The sequence below is a fragment of the Dermacentor silvarum genome, chromosome 3 (assembly GCF_013339745.2).
Source record: "Dermacentor silvarum isolate Dsil-2018 chromosome 3, BIME_Dsil_1.4, whole genome shotgun sequence".
NCBI lineage: Eukaryota > Metazoa > Arthropoda > Arachnida > Ixodida > Ixodidae > Dermacentor > Dermacentor silvarum.
Window position 1 is genome coordinate 104,246,004 of NC_051156.1, and position 21,651 is coordinate 104,267,654.

Here is a 21,651-nt window from a genome sequence, read left to right on the forward strand (position 1 = left end):
AAACTGGACTAAGTATCGAGAGCAACAAGAAGTAGGAAATGGGCCCCAACCAGGAACTATAGCTGACTGGACTCACTACATTAAGGGCCTCTATGATGAAAACACTAAAATATATCAGACTACGGCAGACACCCCCGCCATCGACAATCACTTGACACACCTTTGGGAAGCTCTTCGGGGACTCACCAAACGGTGGCGCCGACAGAAACTAAACAGAAAACTGAGACTCCGAATAGCGGAAATCACAGAGAAGGTGAACGCATACGCGAAAGAACTCTACCATAACAATTGGCGCACATTCTGTGACTCCCTAAGAGGCACATTAAGCACGAAAAAGACATGGAACATCCTACGGAGTCTTTTGGACCCCTCAACCACAAGAACCGAAACAAATGCTACACTCCAACGGTTAGCAGGGGAATTTCAAGGGGACCATGATCAATTAATACAAGAGCTGAAACAACGGTACACAGGAGAACGCAAGCGGGACGGAAATTCAATAACTAGTCAAGAATACAAAGGAACACCCAACCACGAGCTGGACGCACCCATCACCTTCGCAGAGGTGTATGCAGCGGCGCAAAGCTTCAAAAAGAATACAGCACCCGGATTGGATGGTATTACAAACGCCATGATACGGAACCTTAGCACTGACACATTACAAGCCATCACGGACCACTTCAATCAAGAAATATGGACACCGGGTGCAAAACTACCCACTGAGTGGACAATGGCCCAGATCGTACTAATACCGAAACTAGGAAAGCGGAGAAGCCTTGACCAGCTGCGACCAATATCACTAACATCCTGTATGGGCAAAATGTTAGAAAAAATCATACTCACTCGCCTCGAACAATACACAGAAGAACAGGGGCTCCTACCAACATCTATGTACGGATTCAGGTGAGGGATGTCTGACCAGGACATATTCTTATTGCTCAAAGAGGAGGTGCTCAACCCACCTCCAGGTAGCCTCAACAACTTACTCCTTGCCCTCGACATCGAAAAAGCCTTCGACAACATCGCGCACTTCTGCCATACTAGACGGCCTCACAGCCATTGGATGCGGTGAACGCATATTCCATTATGCCTCTACATTGCTTGGCAATCGCAAGGCACAGATTGGCATGGCCGGAACCAACTCACCACCATACGAACTTCCACTGAAAGGCACGCCTCATGGTTCCATCCTGTCCCCATTCCTGTTTAACATCGGGCTCCGGAAGCTAGTCCTACAACTCGAGGATATACCGAATCTGGGCTGTGCCTTTTACGCAGACGACATTACACTATGGGCAACAAAGGGCTCCTATGGAGAACGGCAAGATGTCCTGCAAAACGCTATAGACAAGATTCAAAGCTACCTTCAGGCGGCAGGTATGACCTGCGCCCCAAACAAATCGGAATACCTGCAGATAAGACCACCGCGCACCCAGTCCAACCATGCACCCCCACTTCACCTGACGATTGCCGGACTGCAAAGACTGGGATACCCGCTCACCCCCAATACTGCGGAGACGACACAGTCATCAACAGGATCCCGGTAGCACGAATTCTGGGCATGCACATACAAGAAAATAACAGCGTAAAGACGGCAATAGACAAACTCAAACACACCGTAAAAAGTATTACAACCCTCATAGCTAGAACAGCAAGAAGTAAAGATGGGATGACAGAAGGCGAGACATTACGCCTCGTACAGGCCTTCGTCCTCACCCAAATCACCTTCGCTCTGCCCTTCCAAGCTACACGCAAGACCGAAATAGAAAACATCGACAAGCTCATAAGAATCGCATACAAAGCTGCACTCCAACTTCCGAATTGCACGAGCACAGACAGGCTCATGTCGATAGGCATAAATAACACATATGAAGAACTGGCAGCCGCAACGCTAATCGCACAAAGAGAACGACTCAACACCACACACCAGGGCAGAAAACTACTGCAAAGACTGGGATACCCGCTCACCCCCAATACTGCGGAGACGACACAGTCATCGTACCGATGCACCTACAGGCTCGCATCATCGTGGAACCGGTCCCCAAGAACATGCATCCGCTATACAACCAAAAGCGCCGGCAAGCACGAGCCCGAAAACGCGTCCAGAGAAGGAACGATCCTGATACTTACTTCACCGACGCTAGCCTTTACTCCACAACACCACAAGGCCCCAGAAAACCGGCATACGCAACGGCAGTAGCTAACCAAAAGAAAGTGGTGGCCTGCGCATCTATACGCACCAGATCAAGCGCCACCGCAGAGGCAGCAGCCATAGCCCTCGCAATCAAAGAAGCAGAACGAAGAGGTCGCTCCGCATATATCCTGACGGATTCACAGGCCGCCTGTCGGTTATATATTAAAGGCACACTTCCCAGGTGCGTCACCGATATCCTGGGCCCCACACTGACTGAGGACCATGGGATCGTCTGGTGCCCAGGGCACACAGGCCTCGAAGGCAACGAGGAGGCCGACTGTGTAGCTCGCGGGCTTGCTGGCCGAGCCACAGAAGACTCTTCGAGGCCCCTCACAAACCACCATGAAGATCCCATCACGAGCAGGCAGATTTTGGAGGACCAACGCCTGACCAGACGAAAGTACGCTCCTCCACATCCCAAGTTAAGCAGCCAACAAGCCAGGGACTGGCGCCGCCTTCAAACCAACACTTACCCGCACATATCAAGGTTGCACGCAATGTTTCCAGAGGTATACAAAACCAGTGTATGCCCCTGGTGCAACGACCACACAGCCACACTGACACACATTACATACCAGTGTAGGGGAACGCCCAGCCGAGGCAGTATCCAGGCTGGTGAGCTCATCACAGACACTCACAACGTGGTCTTGGGAGGCACGACTTTCCGAGCTGGCACTGGGAAGCCAACTGGCGACCCTGGACCAGGCCCGGCGAGCCGCCGCGGCCAGTGGGGCTCTACAAGAGGGCTCCACCCGAGAATAACCACACCAACCACTCTTCGTACAATAAAGTTTATTCTCTCTCTCTCTTGGCCTGCAGGTCGCTGCAGTCCCGCGGGATGCGTTTTATGGTCAGGCTGACGCCAGCATTGCATGTGGAGCAAAACATTTGCGGTGTTGTCGACCTTTCGCCGCTGTCAGCCGTTTATACATTTATTGTGTGCGCGTCCTCACCTTGGCTCTACAGATACGCCACTTGGCAGGAACATCATCAGTCAGTGCGGCTCGAGTGCGGGTATTGTTTATCGACACTTTGCGCGCCCCTATAGGTAAGCCTTTTTGTAAAGGTGCACGGTTGACGGGTACTTGTCGTAATCTATATCGGTACTCAGGTCGAGCCGTAGCTTTCAACTGAAGAGGTTCTGAGTCCGGTGGCTCAAGAGGGACTGAGATTGTAGGGTTGGAGCGGTGTTTCGCATGCACGTCCGCCAACGCATTAGCTGCCTCATTACAGAAGCTACCAACGTGTTCCGGCAGTTAGTGGACTCGCACCTCAAGGTCTCTTTCCATAAATATTTATTGGAGTTATACATGTGTCTTCGCATTACAATCGCGTATCAATGGCGTTTTGGAGAGCGTTGCAACAGCATAAACGGTTGACTATTATCGAGAGTACTTATCCATGGCTAGCCTTCCTGTTCATATCGTGTAATTTTATCAAATGCTTTCTGGTGCTCTGCAAAATTATTTTCACTCAAGGAGTGAGAATGTATAAGATATTGCAGCTTTATACTGTGGAGCAAGTGGCGTTTCTTCTTCAATATTTGCGGAAGGATATGTCCTGCGCGCATAAAATACAGTAATTGAAAGAGTTCAGTTACGTCTGCTACCTGTCGCACATGCACCCACATGCACACGCACGCACTGCCGCCACGGTGGCGTAGTGGCTATGGCAATCGGCTGGTGAGCACAAGTTCGCGGGTTGAATTCACAGCCTCGACGGCCACCTTTCCATGGGGACAGAATGCACGACAGGTTGCTTATTGGGCTTTCGGTGCGCGCTAAACAATGTCACGTGGTCAAAATTATTCCGGGGCCCACCACTACGGCGTCCGTCATAGTCCCTGTATCATTCCACCATCTTCGTTTCCCGTGGAATAATAATTAGAGTCCTTCAAAGCAATTTGAAGTGTCCTTTACAATGTTGAAATGCCGTATACGTCCCCTAAATTTTTGCTTACACAGGTCTGGTCTCGCTGTGTCCCCTCTATGTTCTTTTTTGCAATGCACCTGAATCTATTGAGCATTTCTTGTTCTTTCATGCGGCCGATGTTTAAGACAAAGACAACTCTTAGAAATTTCATTTCGACAACTTGGGCTATCGCTAACTACGCCAACCATTCCTTCTCTTGGGGCGACTTCAGTGGGATCCAGCCACAGAGCTGCTTTTTTCGCAGTTTCGTCCTCCTCCTTTAAGTTTACAATTTTATTAGAGACACAAAAAAGTACCTTGCTGAATCTCTGAAATTATGAATTATTCCTATTATGTAACTTCCTCTTGTTAAATTATTTTATCTTAAAAGTCTTAACAGTATTTCTTCTAATTTCTAAATTACATTTCTTTAACCCACGCTCTGCTATGCAAAATTTAGTTATTGTGTTTTGATTTCGTTAAACTTGCTTGAAACAGCCTGCTTGTTGGCCAAACCCCGTAGTGGGTATCAGCCAGTGTTTAGAGACAAGACAAATGTGGCACGTGGCCATCTCTACGGAAGGGAACATCACGGACGGAAAGAGCTGATGTTCATCCAGAACCGTGATTTCGGCAACCTCTACGGGCCATGTGGACCTAGACGCGGGCGGCAAGGTTGATGTCCTCCACGAAGTCGAGCAGTGCCGTGGAATGCCTGCACAGTGCCCGTGGCCTCGAATGGAACAGGAGATCTTGAAGGCTCATCGTACAGAAATGTAGGCTTTGGTAAGCAAAACCATACGGTTACATTCGGCGTTGTGTGCTGAGCATTATGGAACAGTGTGAGCCAGGGGCTCATCTGGTCGTCCGAGCCTGCCGGAAGAGCCCTTCGGCTGTATGCACACGTCCTACCCTAAGCTTGAGTAGGAACGAGTGGTCTTTGCGCGAAAAAGCTCTGTCCGGCACTGGTTGGGGGTGCAGATTTGCTGGTGTTCATGGGGTCCGGATGCTGTGTCCTGGAGTCAGGATGCCAGGAGTTCTTGTGTCAGCGGGCTCCCACTGGAACCTCACGTCGCAGCCCTTCTGGACCAGGGCGCGCAGGCTGATCTGACGGGAGGCGAGGAAGGGGAAGTTGCGGTGGTTAGATTGCTGGACGCTTCGCAGGGTGGCCTTCGAGCCCCATAAGAGGGCAGCCTGAGCAACCTTCGTCTTCTCGCGAAGAAGCTCAGCAGCCAGGTACAGTACCACCAGCTCTGCAGTTGTATACGTCGCAGGGTCGGACAGATGAAAAGGAGAAAGCTATGGAAGCTCGAGATGCAAGCGAAAGGAGGGTATGGGTTGTACGTCTGCGCGGAGACTGTGCGTCTCTGCGGTGTTTAGGCAGCTCGCCAAGTTTTCGTTTCCTGTATTCGCACTGTTCCACAGTCGGACAGCTATATAGGGGCGAAAAAAAAGCGCTGTATCTCTGCGAACCGTGTTCATGCAATACAATAGCCTACAAATCATTCACTTACTCATTATATATCTTACTCAATTATATATGAAATGTGCCCATCAACAGTTGGAGACCTTAGCGATGGAGTACTGAGGATCCTGAGGAGTACTAAGTACTGAGGAGTACTGAGTACTAAGTATATGGATCTCACGCATTGTAGGAATCGGTTATAGCGAAGCTATCGTTGGTGTTTGCGAATGACGTTGTTTCGATTAGCGCCATTTACAAGAGCACACAAAGACGTTGGACACATTTTCACCGGGAACCACCTGGGTAAACAAACATGAGGCGTTCGATTTGCGCGTCTATACGCATGAGGGTGATGAATGACGATGATGGAACAACCACGACTGCGTGACGACTGTCTGGCGATGACGTCAATGGTTTGACGACGACGGCGTGACGGCGACGGTGTGACGAAGCTGGAATGACAGCAATTGTATAACGACCACTGTATGACGACAATGAGAGGGCGATGTTGAAGTGATGACAACGGTATGACCATGAAGAGGTGAGGACGACCGCAAGACGAGAATGGTATGACAACACTGCAATAACGACGGTGGGAACGAAGGCAGCCAATTGACAACGACGGAATGCCTGCGACGACGTGACGACGAAACTGTGTTTGTGCTAGAGCCGCAGTCTGCGTTAGCATAGATCACCTGCTGGCCCCTACGGCCTTGCATTGCACTATATCTGGTACTGGTCTGCACTTCACCCGGGACGGCAATCATGCAGGTATGTAGCAAGCAGCAAGCTGGCAGCACCATAAGCGGTATAATTGGCAAGACAGCAACAGCCAGCACCCGAAAAGGGGGAAGAAGTGGCAAGGAAGGCTTCGCTTTAAAATTAGAGCTGAAAAGCAGCATGGGAGCGGGAACTGTAGTACAATAAAGTGGAACGCAATTTCGAACTATAGCACATATATCTCATAAACAGGGAGTTACATGCCTGCGCATTAATAACGACACAAACTTCTTTTCGTGTGCGTGGACATGAGATAGTGAAAGAAAGAGGGGAATGAAAAGAGAAAGCCAGAGAATTTAGCCAGAACAGAAATTCGGATGGTCAACCTACACTGGGGGACGAGATATGGTGAGGGGGTAGAACTATATGAAGGAAATAGAGAAAGAGGAAAAGGAGGGCATGAACTACGCATATATAGCATAGGTTTTTTTTGTTGGGTGTAGTGTTCAATCAATCCAGGGTGGCCAATCGCCCTCGTGGGTACGAGCCTTGTTTCGAGGCAACAACAACAACAAGGACACTTTCGTGCTCCCTTTCCGGCCCTCTGCACAGTATGCCACGAAAGCCGACTCTGCTCAGCAATATAACGCAATAGCCGCTGCACCAGGGTGGTATGTGCTTTACAGGAAAGAAAAGTTGGGAGCATATTTGGTAAAGCACGCAAGTCACGCCCTCGGTGACCATGAACTAGGCAGCCAAGTTACTTGGCAAACAAAGTTGGCGAACCAAGTGACATTATCTTCGCTTTCAGAAACATCTGAATGTGTGTTGCACACATCGTTGAAGGTCCACAGCTGTTTGATGGAAATTTTGCTCACGAATATGACATTACCGACCAATACTTGAGTTCGATATGCTTACTCAGGACGATATCGGTCGGTGACCATACAAAGAACGCTGAATCGCCTTGTTGAAGCATGAGACTAATGTGGCCTTGTGCGGTAGCGCTCTGTTTTTGTTATTATTTTGTATATTGTATTTTTTTAACTACGCGAACGTCTCCTGCTTCGCACACGCTGATCGTCAAGCCATATCCGTCAAGCGTCCACCGAAAACAGCAAATGCGACACATAGCATGACCTCAATCAAGTCGTTCCTCCCTTGGACATATTCTTGCGTCGACTTCAGCTAACGAAAACACTTGTCGCTTCTCAATGCCAAGGACAAACGAGCCCTTGTGGTCTACTGTGAACAGCTGTCGACGTTTGCACCTGAGCTGTTCGTTCCATCAGTCGACAAAAATAGAAGCGAAATTATTGGTTTTGTGTGTGTGTTTTTAAGTCGCATTTTATTGTTTTCCCCGTTCAAAGACAATCCTGGGAGTGAATGGTGTAAGCTATAAATCGCTCTTGAGAACTCTCGAAGCTATTCGTTTGCTTCGTTGTTGGGTCCAGAAACTTTCGTAGCGAAAACACTAGAGATAAATTCGACGTATATTGCGTGCGTGCTGCGCCTCTATATGCGGCAGCTATCAGCCTGGAAAGTGTAGGTAACTTATAGACTGGTATAAAACTCGTCCTTCCAGCTCGAAAATACCTCCACAAGAACGTCTTTGTGGGCTAGTTCGTGCATATTAGCACAATTGTCTGCACGAAAAAAAAAAAAATACGCACAACCACGCAATGACGCATGATCTCTTTCTGTCAATGCGTCTACCCTGCGTGGTTGCGTTTATTCCGCAAATACAATTATACTGGCGAAACTGCCTTCTTTAAGTAAACTAAACATCACAAATTAGTGGGTGAAGATGATGAGCCGGAGTTAGCCTCTGATGTGTAAGTTCATCATATAGTTATCTTCAGTTCTTTCACTTGTGACAATAACACCGGAATTAAGCACTCATGGGTTGCAATATGCGATGTGCTTCAAATAGTAAAAACCAGAAGTGTTCAAAAAATATAACACCGCAGTGGAGATAATAACGTCATTTTTTTTTCTGGCAGTGCATTTCCTGCGGCGCCAAGCATCAATAATTGTGACATGATTACTGATTTGCTAATATTAACGGATGTTTATTCATGACAATTTTAGTAATTAGCTTTAGTTCACACGCTGATATTTGCGAAATTGATGCACGTCGCTACTCGGAGACGATTCACATACTAGGTATCCTTCGACTATATCACACCCGTTTCGAAATATTGGTCCTGAAACTCAGTCACAGCGCGGGAGAGGGCTTTTTTGAGAATAGTAACTGTAAAGGGCAATATTTTTCTCCGCAACTTAGAAAATGGGGATCCACAGGATGCCAGGGACAAAGATTAAATCGAAATTACGCTAAAATATTTCCTGGAAAGGAGGCGTTGGCATTCAGCAACTGTACGAAAGTATACAAAGGACGTACTGGTACACGTCTTGGTGAGCTGAAAAATCCAACTTTTTGTGTGGACAGTATTAACGTGAACTTCAGGATACCGCGAACCTGAGTAACCCCTCGCCATTATAACTGGCAGGTCAGGTCTCGCGTACTAAAGGACTCCTATATAGACTTCAAAACAAGCTCTATCAACTTCAGCGAAGTCAATAACTGTGCGAGCTGGTCTGAATTCAAAAGCGTCCAGCACTTTTTGCTTGGTCCTATTGTGCCTGTGTACACGTTTATTGCGCTGTAATTGATGCGAATATGTATAAAATTCGCCATTTCATCTTCTTCAACGTGCACCGAAATTTTTATACGGTAAAGCTTTCGCAGTGCGCTAGCGCGTATAGTCATGCGGCAGCTGTGCATGGACATCGAACACATGATCTCGTGTCTATTTGTATTTAAGATTAAAAAAAAAGATTTTCCAATCTAATGGCGCTTGCCAGTGGGCGAACATAAATGCGCTTGCACGAGCTCCCGCCGCAATGCAGGCTGGAAATGGAGTTGGCAATGGAGGCTGGCGCGAGATTATGTATAGGAAGATCACGTTTAAAGGTATTCTAACTACTCGAGTTCATCCAATAGAAAATGCCACTGCTAATTCGCTTACACTTCAAACGTTCTCGGTACGCAAATAGGTGCATTTAATTTATATAGATGGCTTGGCACCGACGCCATCCTAGGCGCCATATTGGACAAACCATCACGGTGAGCAGCTGCGTCCGTTGGTGTCTCGCACTTCTCCAACACTCCAACACAACCGGTAGGGCAGGGGCCTCTCCTAGGCCATGGAATCTGGTTACCTGCGGCAGTGAATATGATACATTAATGTGATCCTCGGTGCCACATTGCAAGGTTTAAGGGAGTAGTTTCTTTGGGAACTGCTGAAAACCAGGAAGTGCACTTAAAGATGATCCAAATACACAAAACATGGCTGGCTAGCTTATATGTTGGGGTTGCATATTCTGAATCGACTGACGCCTTGGTGGTATCATTAAATAAAACGCAGCAAGTAGTAGTTTTGGCGATCTGGACTGCGTTGGAAAGAGGAAGTTTTTCGGGAAAAAAAGAAGGGAAAAAAAATAAAAAGTAGGGAACCAGGCTTTACCATTGGTAAGCTTTAATGATGTCATTTACTTCCTTGAGCATATTATACTTGCATATTTGGCCTAATGAAGAGTCGTATTTTCTGGCTTGAACTTCCTGTGTAGTGCCAAACGCGCAGCCGTATACAACAGCGGCTCCTGTTTCAGGAATACGCTTTGCGTGCAGGAAGAAGATATGAGGATACCACAAGATGTCGGCCAACTTCTGACGCCCACACAACCACCTTTCGCAGTTCCTTGCTTTGAAGACAAATAAACAAACAGAAAATCAATCAAACAAACAAAACACAAGAAAGAAAAGCTACCACTTCGCACCAACGCAATTAAAAACTTCTATTCTCTCTCGTGTGCGTTTGGATAACCTAGATTCCGTTCATTCGGAGATTGCAAAGGGTGAGAGCGGCGTCCTGGCATTTAATTTCGAACGTCGCCGGCATCGGCGCTCTCCATAGGGGATCGGTATTGCGACGTCTCGCAAGCGTCACGCATCGCGTAACACACAAAGCGTTCGTACATAATCGTCTGCCGATTCTTCGAGTAATATCATCGTGTATAGCGGCGTGGAGCAGGACAGCTGCCGGCTTCTCCCTCTCCATCGTTTGTTCCTAATTGTTGACTTTCTACCGGCGCTCGCGACACTCGTCGAAGTGAACGTCACTTCCGCGAGGACCCTCGACGAGCGTTATCGACGCTGTTGTGCCGTCTGCTCTTCGTATACCTCGCACTCTGAGACCTACTGCCGAAGTGCGGGCGACGGCGAGGACCTTGCAAGTGCGCCGATCATGAAGGGGTTGGTTGTGGCGCTGTTGCTCTGCGCGGCCGTCTTCTGCGCGCTGCTGCAGAGATCGGGTGAGTCACGAGAGGCTAGACCGTGCTTGTGCCGTGAAAGTTGGCCCCTAGTTTGCAACTGCTGGGAACCACCGCGGTAGCATAGATTCAAAGTTTTCGATACGCTCCTTGAGCATGCACTGTGGCCGCATCTGACGTTTCGTATGTTGCACTCGTTATTTCATCACCGTTGAATGCTGAGACGCTTAAAATCGGCATGACGTAAGGAAACGAGTATCTCGTTTTGTATACGCAATTACATAAGCTCTGACAGAATGAAATGGTTGAAAGGGTAGGACAGGGGACGATATCAACCTAAGATGGAAGCGAGAAGCCGGAAGCGAGAGAATTGGAGTAGAAAGAAGTATGAAGAAATGTTGGAAGCTTAGCAGATCATTCGCGTTTAGACGACGCGTTCTTTCCGAATACCTTTGAGCCAATCGGCATGAATCACTCCTCAAAGCACTTGAATAAAATGCAGACGCGTGCGCGCATTGTAGGTGTCTGCAGGTCATTGGTATAACGGCTTAAGGGGGTAACTTTCGCTTACTAAAGGCTGATTCCCACTAGGCCGATACGGCACCAATTTTGGTATGCCGACTGTTGGCGACAGCGTTTTCCGTCCTGTAAACTGCTGTTGCCGACAGTCGCCAAACCAAAATCGTTCTCGTGTCGGCGTAATGTGAATAAGCCTTAAAGGACAGTTTTCTTTCCTTCTAAGAGCCGCCCACATCAGACACCAACGGAAAATTGAAACCAGTACGTAACCACGGTGTCCTAGCACCTATTTATGTTTGGATTGAGATGTGTTCCTTACTAAACTGCGAGTAGAGATGGGCACGTGGGGGCATCATGAACTAATACACGAAGCAGCACCAATATCATGGTTTTACGGCAAACTCTGTTTAATACGTCACAAGCTGGCAAGCTGTGGTGCTGTTTTGTAATAGTGCTGCGGTAATGCAGGTCTTCTCCAGAATTAGAAAGGTAGTGTTGGCGTGTTCGACACATTATGGTAGCATTCATATCTACAACTTGCGGCTTTTATATTTCCGTAGAGCAATGACAATGTTACATTTTCATTATTCCGTACCTGGGACAGTGTGAGGTTATTTTCTCTTACTTGCCTGTAATCACAAATCGCTACGTTCACTCGCTCAATTTTTTTGTGCGTACATTCTTCGTCAAAAGTATACAGATCACTCCGCTCTTTCATCATATATATATATATATATATATATATATATATATATCTGTTGTGTATGTGGTTCCTGTGACATTCCTGACACAGGGCACGTGTCACGTTTGAAGGACCTTTTTGGAGTTTGTTGATAGCCATGAGGATGCTGAACTTGCCTTTACCGTTGTACATCCTTCTTCTATGTCATCATCACCCCTCATCCAGCCTTTATGTCCCCGTTCCCCCCTCCCCCTGTGCAGAGTAGCAGGCTAGAGCATGCTAGCTCAGGCCGACCTCTCTGCCTTCCTTCAAATTATCTCTCTCTCTCCTGACACTCTACAGGTCTGGTTTTGTGAGTATGATAGTTCTTTTCATTTCTCAGGGCTTTGGATCTTATGGGATACCACAGAAACTTTCTTAAACAGCCTGTAGTCAGTCTGGCGATCGCAGTCAACGTAGCCCGAATACTTTTGACAAGGAGTGTACATACTCAGCTGGTTACTTGACTCAATTCTCGCTTCTCAGCATTTTGGCTGATGAAAGTGTACTTGACTCAATTATATTTGTGCTGTAAGTAACGACAATATTTGAAAGGACAAATCAGAACACTGGTGATGCGAACAAACCATTAAATCATCCGTAAAGACTCACACCATATGGTAGGCAGAATCTACTGAGAATGTGCTTGTTGTCGTACCCCGAAGTTTGCCACAGTGTTAGTACTGATTTTTTTGTCCCAGTTGTTCACGAGTGTAGCATGAATTGATGTGGCTAAGACTTGTAGCGTTATATATATTCCAGGTGTTTAAACGAAGACTAAAGTAATACATGTACTTTGGAACAATGCAATAGCATTACGTAGCCATTTTTTTCGGGAACACAGTATTCACGCTGACAGACCGCAATGGACTACAATAAACTGAATAACTATTTCACAAATTATTTTAGGGCACATGTTGGAACCGCTGAATCGAAAAGCAGGTCAGCGGTCATGGGACGTCTACTTACGTAGTACTGGGCCGTGAGACTAGCTCAATTGCTGCGACGTTAATTGAACCCAATATTTCTAACAGAATACTCTGGTGTCTTGTGTAGCTTTGGCTTTGCCACACCACATGCCCACCTGATTTTTTGTATGTCTGGGAATTATATTGTCTTTCAAAAACAATGTGCAGAAGCTTGTACTCAGTATTATTTTCGACCACCATCATAGCAGATAATAATAAGAATTGGCGTCCGTGCTAGAGATTCGGACGTAGACAGACACAAGCATTGTGCAACAGAAATTAACCGATATTTCGAGGGTATAACCTGGTTTTGCGGTCAAGATTTGCTCTAAGCAAGGAAAAATTTGATTTCTTTTCAGAGTGTCTCTTTAAGAAGCAGAAGTGCGGGAAGATCATAGCCAGCAAATTTGTGAGTAGTCAACACGCCAACTTTCCTTTCTGGTGGGCGATTCCTGCTAGCTGCATTGCATGGAGGTGCAATAAGTATGCCTCTAATCTCACCCTCCTGCTTTTTTCTTCAGACCAACTTCTTCGGTCGCACGCCGTACTGCTCTTACTTCTGCCGATCGTTTCCCCCGAAGATGGAGCGCGAGACGGACGGGACACCTTGCTGGGTAAAGTTTCGTTCTTACGAAGTTTTTGTACACTGCTAAGGTAAGTTTTAGCAGTGTACTAAGCTGAAGGGAACCGTGACTAGTGGAAGCCTGGCAGTGAACAGTGCTGGTACATCCTCCATTACAAACAAAGTTGAGATTATCTGCGCTTTCAAGCAGCTATGCTCAAATCGTTTACAGACCGCAGTTCGATTGCTCCATTCGTCCATTCCTGCTGTGCACGAAGAAATGGAGAATTCGCTCACCGCATAACTGAAACGCACTTAACAAAAGTCCTGGAAACGTTGTACCGTCGGAATGCATCACGCGCGATATTTTCCCATGTGTTTCTTTCTTTTCTTTGGGGGGGGGGGGGGGGAGAGGGGGAGGGTGTAGAAAGCGATACTGTGCCGCTTGAGCTATGATTATTACTCAATCAACGCCTCGAAAATGTCTCGTAGCAGATGCGTCACTACATTATCCAAGTGAAACTCGGCGGCTTCAAAAGGAGCATCATGAAAAGACGATTCGGGCACTTTAGCGACAGCGACTTAGGCGGGTACAAGGCTGCAGGCTTTTGTGGAGGAAATAGAAACAAAAGAGAGAAAACTGCAACAGAGTTCATTATCTTTTGTCGCTGCCGGCGTCCTATCTTGTGGAAAGTTGAACAGATCAGAGAAAGCACATTACCATTTTAAATGCATTCGGCTGTATTTAAAGAATATACGCAGAATATAGGCGGCGCAATTCGTTTAAATTAGAAAGCGTGGTTTTAGGACAAAGAGGAAACAATATTGTATAAATCAGTGAAGCTCCGCATCATGCATAAACTTCAGTATGTTTCGTATATTGGCAGTTTGCTTGAACCCGGGTGCTGAAGTGAGCGGGCCGGTCCCGTCAGAGGTCAGACCCTCGCTTCAAGCGCAGCTGAACACGTGACGGAGAAGCGTGCGCTGGTGTGCAGTTGTTACACATTCGCGCCTTGCGCTAAGGTCGCCAGTGAGATTAATCTGCAGAATGTTATCGACTGCCGCTTAACTAACGGTTAGCCTGGAATTCTTTTATTTCGCTTACAGTCCAACTTTTCACACAGCTCCGCTCACTTCTGCAAGGACTACGTTTCAACAGCCTTCATGATGCCTTTTCCTGTGGTGACACTTTAACTAGGATTACAATGCACTCTTACCATTTTTGATTGATAGTATGAAGGACACACCATTGACTTTGCAGCTTTAGAGGGACGACGACGACAATGATGATTGGGATGATGGCACGCCTTATTGAACATTCAATACTTCCTTGGCATCTTTGATCTCTCATGTTCTCTTTTTTTCTTGCTATGCAAAATATCAACGGAGTGATTTTCAAAAAGGGCTGTTTCCTGTATGTACGGAAATTTACTTTTACATCGCTCTGATAAAAACTGCGACGTTGAAGGCATGGAACAAATTCCTTAGTAGATGTTGAGAAGGCCTGTACCATGCAGTGGTTTATTATCAATGATAGTGAGATGCTGCTGTGATTCTGCTGCCTTCATCACGATCACATCATCGTCGTCTTCATATTTAGGCATCGGCAATTTCAGGTTACCTCTGTGTTGCGTTAGCCGAGGGCATCCGATGCTTGTCCTTGACCTAGTTTACTGCCGCCCTCTACTATGTTCATGAACATTCACAAACAATGGAATAAGGATCAACTAAGACTGCCAAGCGCTTTGACAAGAAATAGGTAAACAACAAGCGAAAGAAAGAAGCAGTCGCAGCCTTGATATACTTCTCGTTCAGAATACTTGGCTTTCTCTGACACTCGCTCACTTTATCACGCATGACGTACTCACCTCCGGTACGCATGACAAATTTCAAAAAAATTCGGTCTGAAAAAAAGGATAAGAAAACAAACTTAGTTCCGGAAACATTGAAAATAAACTCTTCTGGCATAGCGAGGGAAAGAGAAGTACAGATGTGAAATTGTGAGAAAAGCTGTTATCCTTTTTTTTTGTGAGAAAGTTAATTTTTCTCATAGTTTACGCCTGTTCTTCTTTTTTATTTATAGCTTAAATCTGCCTGGTGATTAACTGTACCAGCACACTGCGTAGCGTCACGTGTGAACCATCGGGCTCACAAACCATTAATTGTTGCTATTTTATTATCCAGAGCGTTCCATCGGCATTACTGAGGGAGGAGGATAGCGCAATATACGCAGATCGAAATACTTTTTGGGGAAAATATAAGAAAAATTATGGCAATTTTATTATCGCACATTTTCTGTTATGTTTTCTTGTTCATTTTTAACTTTTTCTGTCGTTTCACCAAGGTTTTCTGTTCATGATTTTATCCACCTAAAGAAATGTTTTTTTTTACATAGTTTACTCTCTTATGGCAGTAACTTTTACTCCCCTCATAACTACAGCTTTCATAAAGTGCGAAAGAGTCAAACGCAGGGATGAGGTTGTAACACATCATACAAGCACAGACAAAAACACGCTGCATATGACATATGAGATATGACGATACACCCGGCATTAGACGACACATCCAAGTATTCCTTCAACGAGTATTTATAGCCATGCTCGGAGTGTCGTGACTTGCTTAGACAGAAGCTGCATCTGTTTCGGAAATGAAGACCAATTGGCTCGCGCATACGAGGGCTATCTTTCTTTGCTTACGTGGCTGGTGAAGCTGCACACGAAACGTTAACTGAAGATAGCAGAGACGAACAAATCTCATTAGACTCGCAAGCATCGATAACTAACTTTTCACCTGACTGCATCGGAACAGGTTCTGTTCCGATGCGATGTTCCGGAACAGATTTAAAGAAAAACTGTGGCTTTCAGAATAAACCTAAAAAAAGAAGAAAACATTTCTCAAATCAAAGAATCAGTTTTTTTTTCGAATGAAAGAAGTTTGCTGTAGTAAAAATGGAAACCTTCCCGGTCTTTGTTTTGTCACATTTACTTTTTACGTTGCGCACAAGATTTGCGGGTACAACATTAAAAAGAGAACACAGAAGAAAACACACAGCATTATAATAAAAAAATAAAAGAGCAGTGCGTCTAACACCAAGATACCAATAGCTGTAATTCGGGGCAGATATATAGGCGGATCTGACACTATATTAAAAGGCAGTCCAGTGACATAAGTCCGCTAGATAAGATGCCAAGTAACCGAAAGATATAAACACGAAAGTGTGAATATGGAATAGAACAGTGACTGAAGCGACGAAAAAATAACAAGTGTATAGCCAGAGAACGACAAAAACAAACAAACAAATAAAGTTGATACAACCGAAGGACTAGGAAGGTTTCTCAGGACTTGAAATAAACCGGCTGCGGCTGCATTTAGTTTGTCAGATACGTTTCACTTATCAGAAATATCGCTATCGCCTCGTCTACAACAGCTAACGGCCGCTCATGCCAACCATTATTCAGTGCGGTAGTCTCTGTGATTACAGGGCTTTTTCCCTACTTGGTTAAAAGGGTCACTTGATCGGCTTGTGATTGAAGCAATATATAAGTCAAGAAAAGTCAAGTCAAGCTTATTTTCCATCATCAATACAGGACGAAGCAGCCGCATAAAAGCTACTTTATCTACGTGCAGCCAATTCACCGGGTGGCTTCCCCCCAGAGTTGACAGAAGTGTACAACATAATCGTGTTATCGTAAAGACTACGTTAAATTTCACTTGAAGAGTAACAAAAGAAAAATAAAAAAACAATGAGACAGCGACAACAACAACATAATTTCGGATAAGTACACAGCAAAAAAAAAAAAAAAAAAAAAAACCCAGACGCAGATTTACATTATACAAATGCGTCGTAGATCTGCTAAAATTTAAATGCTAATACAGCAAACACATGACAACGATCTAAGACTATTGAAGAAATATGGGCTGTAATGAACAATACAAAACAATACAGTTTTATTCGCCCGTTTTTTCATACACGTGAATCTGCTGGTCAGCCTAATCACACAGCGCTTGTCGTACGTACAAGCTTTTGCGCGGGAGAACTGCCAGTGAAAAACGTGGGCATGTTTAAGGTATAATTCGCGAAGACCATTGAAGGAGACCATATAAAGTCTAAGTAGGCAGTGAAATTAAAATTTTAAGCCAAGGATTTTTCGCGATTGTATCATATACCTGAAAAATAGCATGGAGATTTACAAGAATAAGAAAGAATATAGAAGGGAAAATCTGTACGATGCTGAGGCTCGAGCTGGTTGCCTAAGCACAAAAGCATAGCGGAGCAAATATTCGCAATAAAATGAGGCATGTGTTTGCTGCAGCAAACATCCGGAGACCACTCCGCAAAATCCTAATGGAATGCGAAGGTATTACCCCATGCAGTGAGACCAATAGGTAGCGTTCCGCCCATTTAAAATTGATGAAAGCATCAACCGGTCAGGAGTAGAGATAAGCAGGAGATGTTTAGAGTATTCTGGGAAAAAAAGCAGGGAAGAGATTAGTGCGACCGGATCTGGTAAAGGTATAGGTAACGGTAAAAGGTAGATAGAGAAGTTTTGAGGAAGAGAAAAAAAAAGATGAAAGACATGTATTGATAGTTTTCACGTGACGTCACGAACCCACCTTATCCCCGTGTCCGGGCACCAACATGGCGACTACGAGCACTTCAGTCCAATCCATCTTATTGAAAGCTTTCACGTGACGTTACGGACCCAGCTTATAATCGTGTCGGTGCACCAATATGGCGGCTACAATGACGTCGGAATGCTAGAATGAAAAGCATGTATAGCATAACTGAGACTCAAGCAGACTAGGTGGCACTTTTTCACCGCCGCGTTTCAAAGGGGATGCCAATAAATCATCATCGTCGTCATCCTCGTCGTTATACCGCTGGTTGCTGCTATTTATAATTGAAAGAAGCCCGCGAATACACGCAAAGTTCCTCGAGCGGCCAGTCGTGCGGCAATTTTGCGTGTATTCGCGGATTTCTTTCAGGCTCGGAAAGACACTTTTATGTAGCACGTATTGAGTAACAGAAAGCTGTATCGGGAGTTTTTCATGTTGCTCTACAATTGCCTCATTGGCGTTTTCATGTAATTATAATATTCGAGAAGTTGAATGAATTACTAAGACTAATTATGTAATTAGGCGGGAAAATAGTCTGAGTATCTCCATGCGACGGCAGACAACACACCTTGGTTCTGTCTAGCTACATGGGATTTTCATATTTTTAAATCTTGGTGCATGATAGTTGGGACACGCAGAGCTTCACGATGCTGTACTTTCAATGTTGTACTTGTGCCGCTCTTCAAAGAACCCCTTTCACGCCGGCGTGAGCCACTGTAAATGTGGGACTGGGTAGGCTCAATGAAGCACTTCGACGCCCAATTGGATTACAGGGTATGTGCCACTCGGTATGTGCTGGCCTTCAATGAACCTCTTTGATGACAATTTGGCTCACATGGTATGTGCCAGTAGGTGTGTGTGGTGCTCTTCAATGAACGTTTTTGACGCCAACTCAGGTAACTAGTCATGTGTTGATGGGAATGTGGCCGCTCTACAATGACGAAAAAGATCCCCTAAATTTCTTCGATGCTGAGCGGAATCGAACCCACGTCACAAGGGTTCCTCAAGGGCAGCAACCCGACGCATTAGCAGCCTGCGCCACAAATGCACTGGGTATGCTTCGGTCACCGAATAGGCTCCACTGGGTGTGCGGCAAGCGAGGGAAGAATTCTCAGCGTTCGCAGGCGCCGGCGCGCCATGCATTTCGGAGGCCACGCGTAGTCTTCGCGGTGGCGACCCTAGATGGCGCGGAGCATAGGGAAGCAGGAAACAGGAGCGCCGCTGCAGTTCACGCCTCATACGAAACTCGTTGTACGTTTTGTGCTAACGCTTTACTGTTGACAGTCATCGCGAGATGGGTTCTATTTTACCCACTTTTATCCCTATGATAGATAAAAAAAAAGTATGCCACCTCGACCTTACGTTGACACTATTTGCGACGTTTCAGCGAAAATCTGCGGCAAGTTTTACGTCACCACCCATAGTTAGCTATTGCTCGCTTTCCCCCCATATCCTAGGCTTTCACTTACGGTGAAAGCCCACTATTTTCCGTTCCGTAAGGCTCCCCTAATAGGCTAGCCTACAGTACGATATTTTCCGCTAGTGCGTTCATTTTCCGAAAGCTTGAGCTCGGAGCCAACTCCAATTTCCCAATTCAAATACGTGTTAAGTGAGGAAATGCTCTCGTGAGACAACCGCTGTTACCGATTTCAGTGAAATTTGTCACATGTGAGAGAGAAAATTGCATTCTAGAAACTGCAGCACTCATAATTCTGATTTAAAACCTAATATTTTCGGCTAAATTCCCATGTATGCTGTATCGCCCAACTGCCACGCTCTCCAATGAGAGTAGCAGTATTGGAAATAAATAAAAGAAATAAATAAGAAAAATCGTAATTAAGAAAATTTGGGATGTCTGCAAATCCGTAACCACGCATAAAAAATTAAAACAACAGATATCAGACTGCTGTAAACTGCATGTGTGCGGACAAATGGGATATGTGAGTGCACAGCTTGCATGAAATTGTTACAAGGCTTACGAGGCTTTCGCACAAGTCCAACTCGCAAAGTAATCGTATATTTCGAAACGTTACACAATACACCAATATTGCCAGCCTTAGATGCCTTAATAGGTGCAGTTTACAGCCTTGTGATATTGTTGTTTATTACTGAGTTACATAGTTGAAAACTTGATACTTGAATTTGTTTTCTTTTTTTCAATCGTGCATTTTTCAACGATTTTTGTAACGGCCTACATAAAACATCTGCTTCCAACAAACACAATATTCAAACTTTTTTTTTTCTTCGGTTAAATGCAAGAAGCCTCACCAAATGTCGTGCAGTTGATTCCGCACGAAACGATTTCTGTGGTCGGATGTATTTAGATAGGAGCTCCTACGGTAAAGCTTCCTAATAAATACCTACATGCTCGTTTTCTTCACGTTCTTTCAGAGCTTTCGTGGGAAAGGCACCTGCCAAGGCGGACGATGCACAACGGGCGCTCGGAGACGTGTCACAACTGTTCGACCCCTGCCTCCACGCCCGAAGTCTTCTGTCTAGTGGCTGACCGTTGGACGACGGCTCAGCTGTGGCACGCGCGCTAACCTCCTCGCTCCTGATTCGAACAACGTCGTCAAAAAAACTGACGCCTCGACCTGTCCAGTTGATTACACATTATTTCGGCACCACAATGACTCTAAAGAAGGAAAAGAAGAACAATACTATAGCCCAAGTTCAGCTTGGAGCTTGTAGTAGGTATTTTGAAGCAGGACGATGGGACTTGGGCAGAAAACCCGCATCAGGACTAGCGCAGACTGCCAGCTAAATTTTATTACAAAAAGCACCAGTCATATTTATAGCCATGTTGAAAACACCAAGAAAACAATCCAGTTTGACAGTCATGCGCGCAAGGTGGCGCCACAGCTATATACAAGTGTTCATCTAAATATTGTATCTTTTGTATAAGTTGGTTTAAAGTGACGCCGCGCTGAGACACTTATCTTTGGTTTTGCCTACACAGCAGTTTTTTTATCGGCTTTTTTTTTTACTTCTTCAGGAAGATGGTGCCAGCAGTTGAGTGCATTTGCTTTTATTACAGTGAGCCTGCTAAATGAGTGGTATCATATTTCATGCTAGATCTTTAGCACTTCATTTGGTCTATAAAGTGAGCTATATCGCTTAACAGTTTTATTTTACAGTCCATGTGAAGTCATCCGACAAAGTGATAACGCTGTGTACTTTCTTGAATACAAATAAATGAGAGCTTTGACACTTGTATATTTAACGGCTACGAGTATTCAATGAAAATGGCCTGGTGAATCTTGGAAAGCGTGTGGTCGAAATTACGAGTTGGGAGTTAGCCAAGTAAGTAGCACTGAAGATACAACAGGTGGAGCTTAGGAGTGTGAAGTGTGACAATTTGGATTAGATGAACAAAGAAAGCAAGCGGTTCACTAAAATCCGAAGAGAAGTTGCCTATCCTGTGAGGTCCCGAAATAACCCGATCAGAGTATATAATAATGAGCTACAGATCGGCAGCTACATTTTTAAAAGAATGAAAAAAAAATACGGCGTGTTCTATTGGAAATTCTATCTAGGCACTAAAGGAAGATTCCTAACGTATTGGACAGTTTAATCAAGCAAGCAAAGGAGCCAGCGCTTTGCTATACGTGCAATTCGACGCGTGATGACTGAAAGTAG

The 21,651-nt window shown here is 45.4% G+C and overlaps 1 protein-coding gene across 2 annotated transcripts; it reads left to right on the plus strand.

Moving 5' to 3' along the window:
• Positions 1–9,397: 9,397 nt before the first annotated feature.
• On the plus strand, positions 9,398–21,228 carry LOC119445651 (uncharacterized). Of its 2 annotated transcripts, none has more exons than XR_007466253.1 (4): positions 9,398–9,420; positions 13,193–13,242; positions 13,355–13,447; positions 20,404–21,228. XR_007466253.1 is itself a non-coding variant. In XM_037709926.2 (4 exons), exons 1-4 carry the CDS (start codon positions 10,601–10,603, stop codon positions 20,509–20,511), a joined length of 318 nt encoding a protein of 105 aa, XP_037565854.1. In that variant the 5' UTR covers positions 10,357–10,600; the 3' UTR covers positions 20,512–21,228. The 2 variants fall into 2 exon arrangements, 1 of the variants encoding a protein (XP_037565854.1); XM_037709926.2 differs by lacking the exon at positions 9,398–9,420 and adding an exon at positions 10,357–10,667.
• Positions 21,229–21,651: the final 423 nt, after the last annotated feature.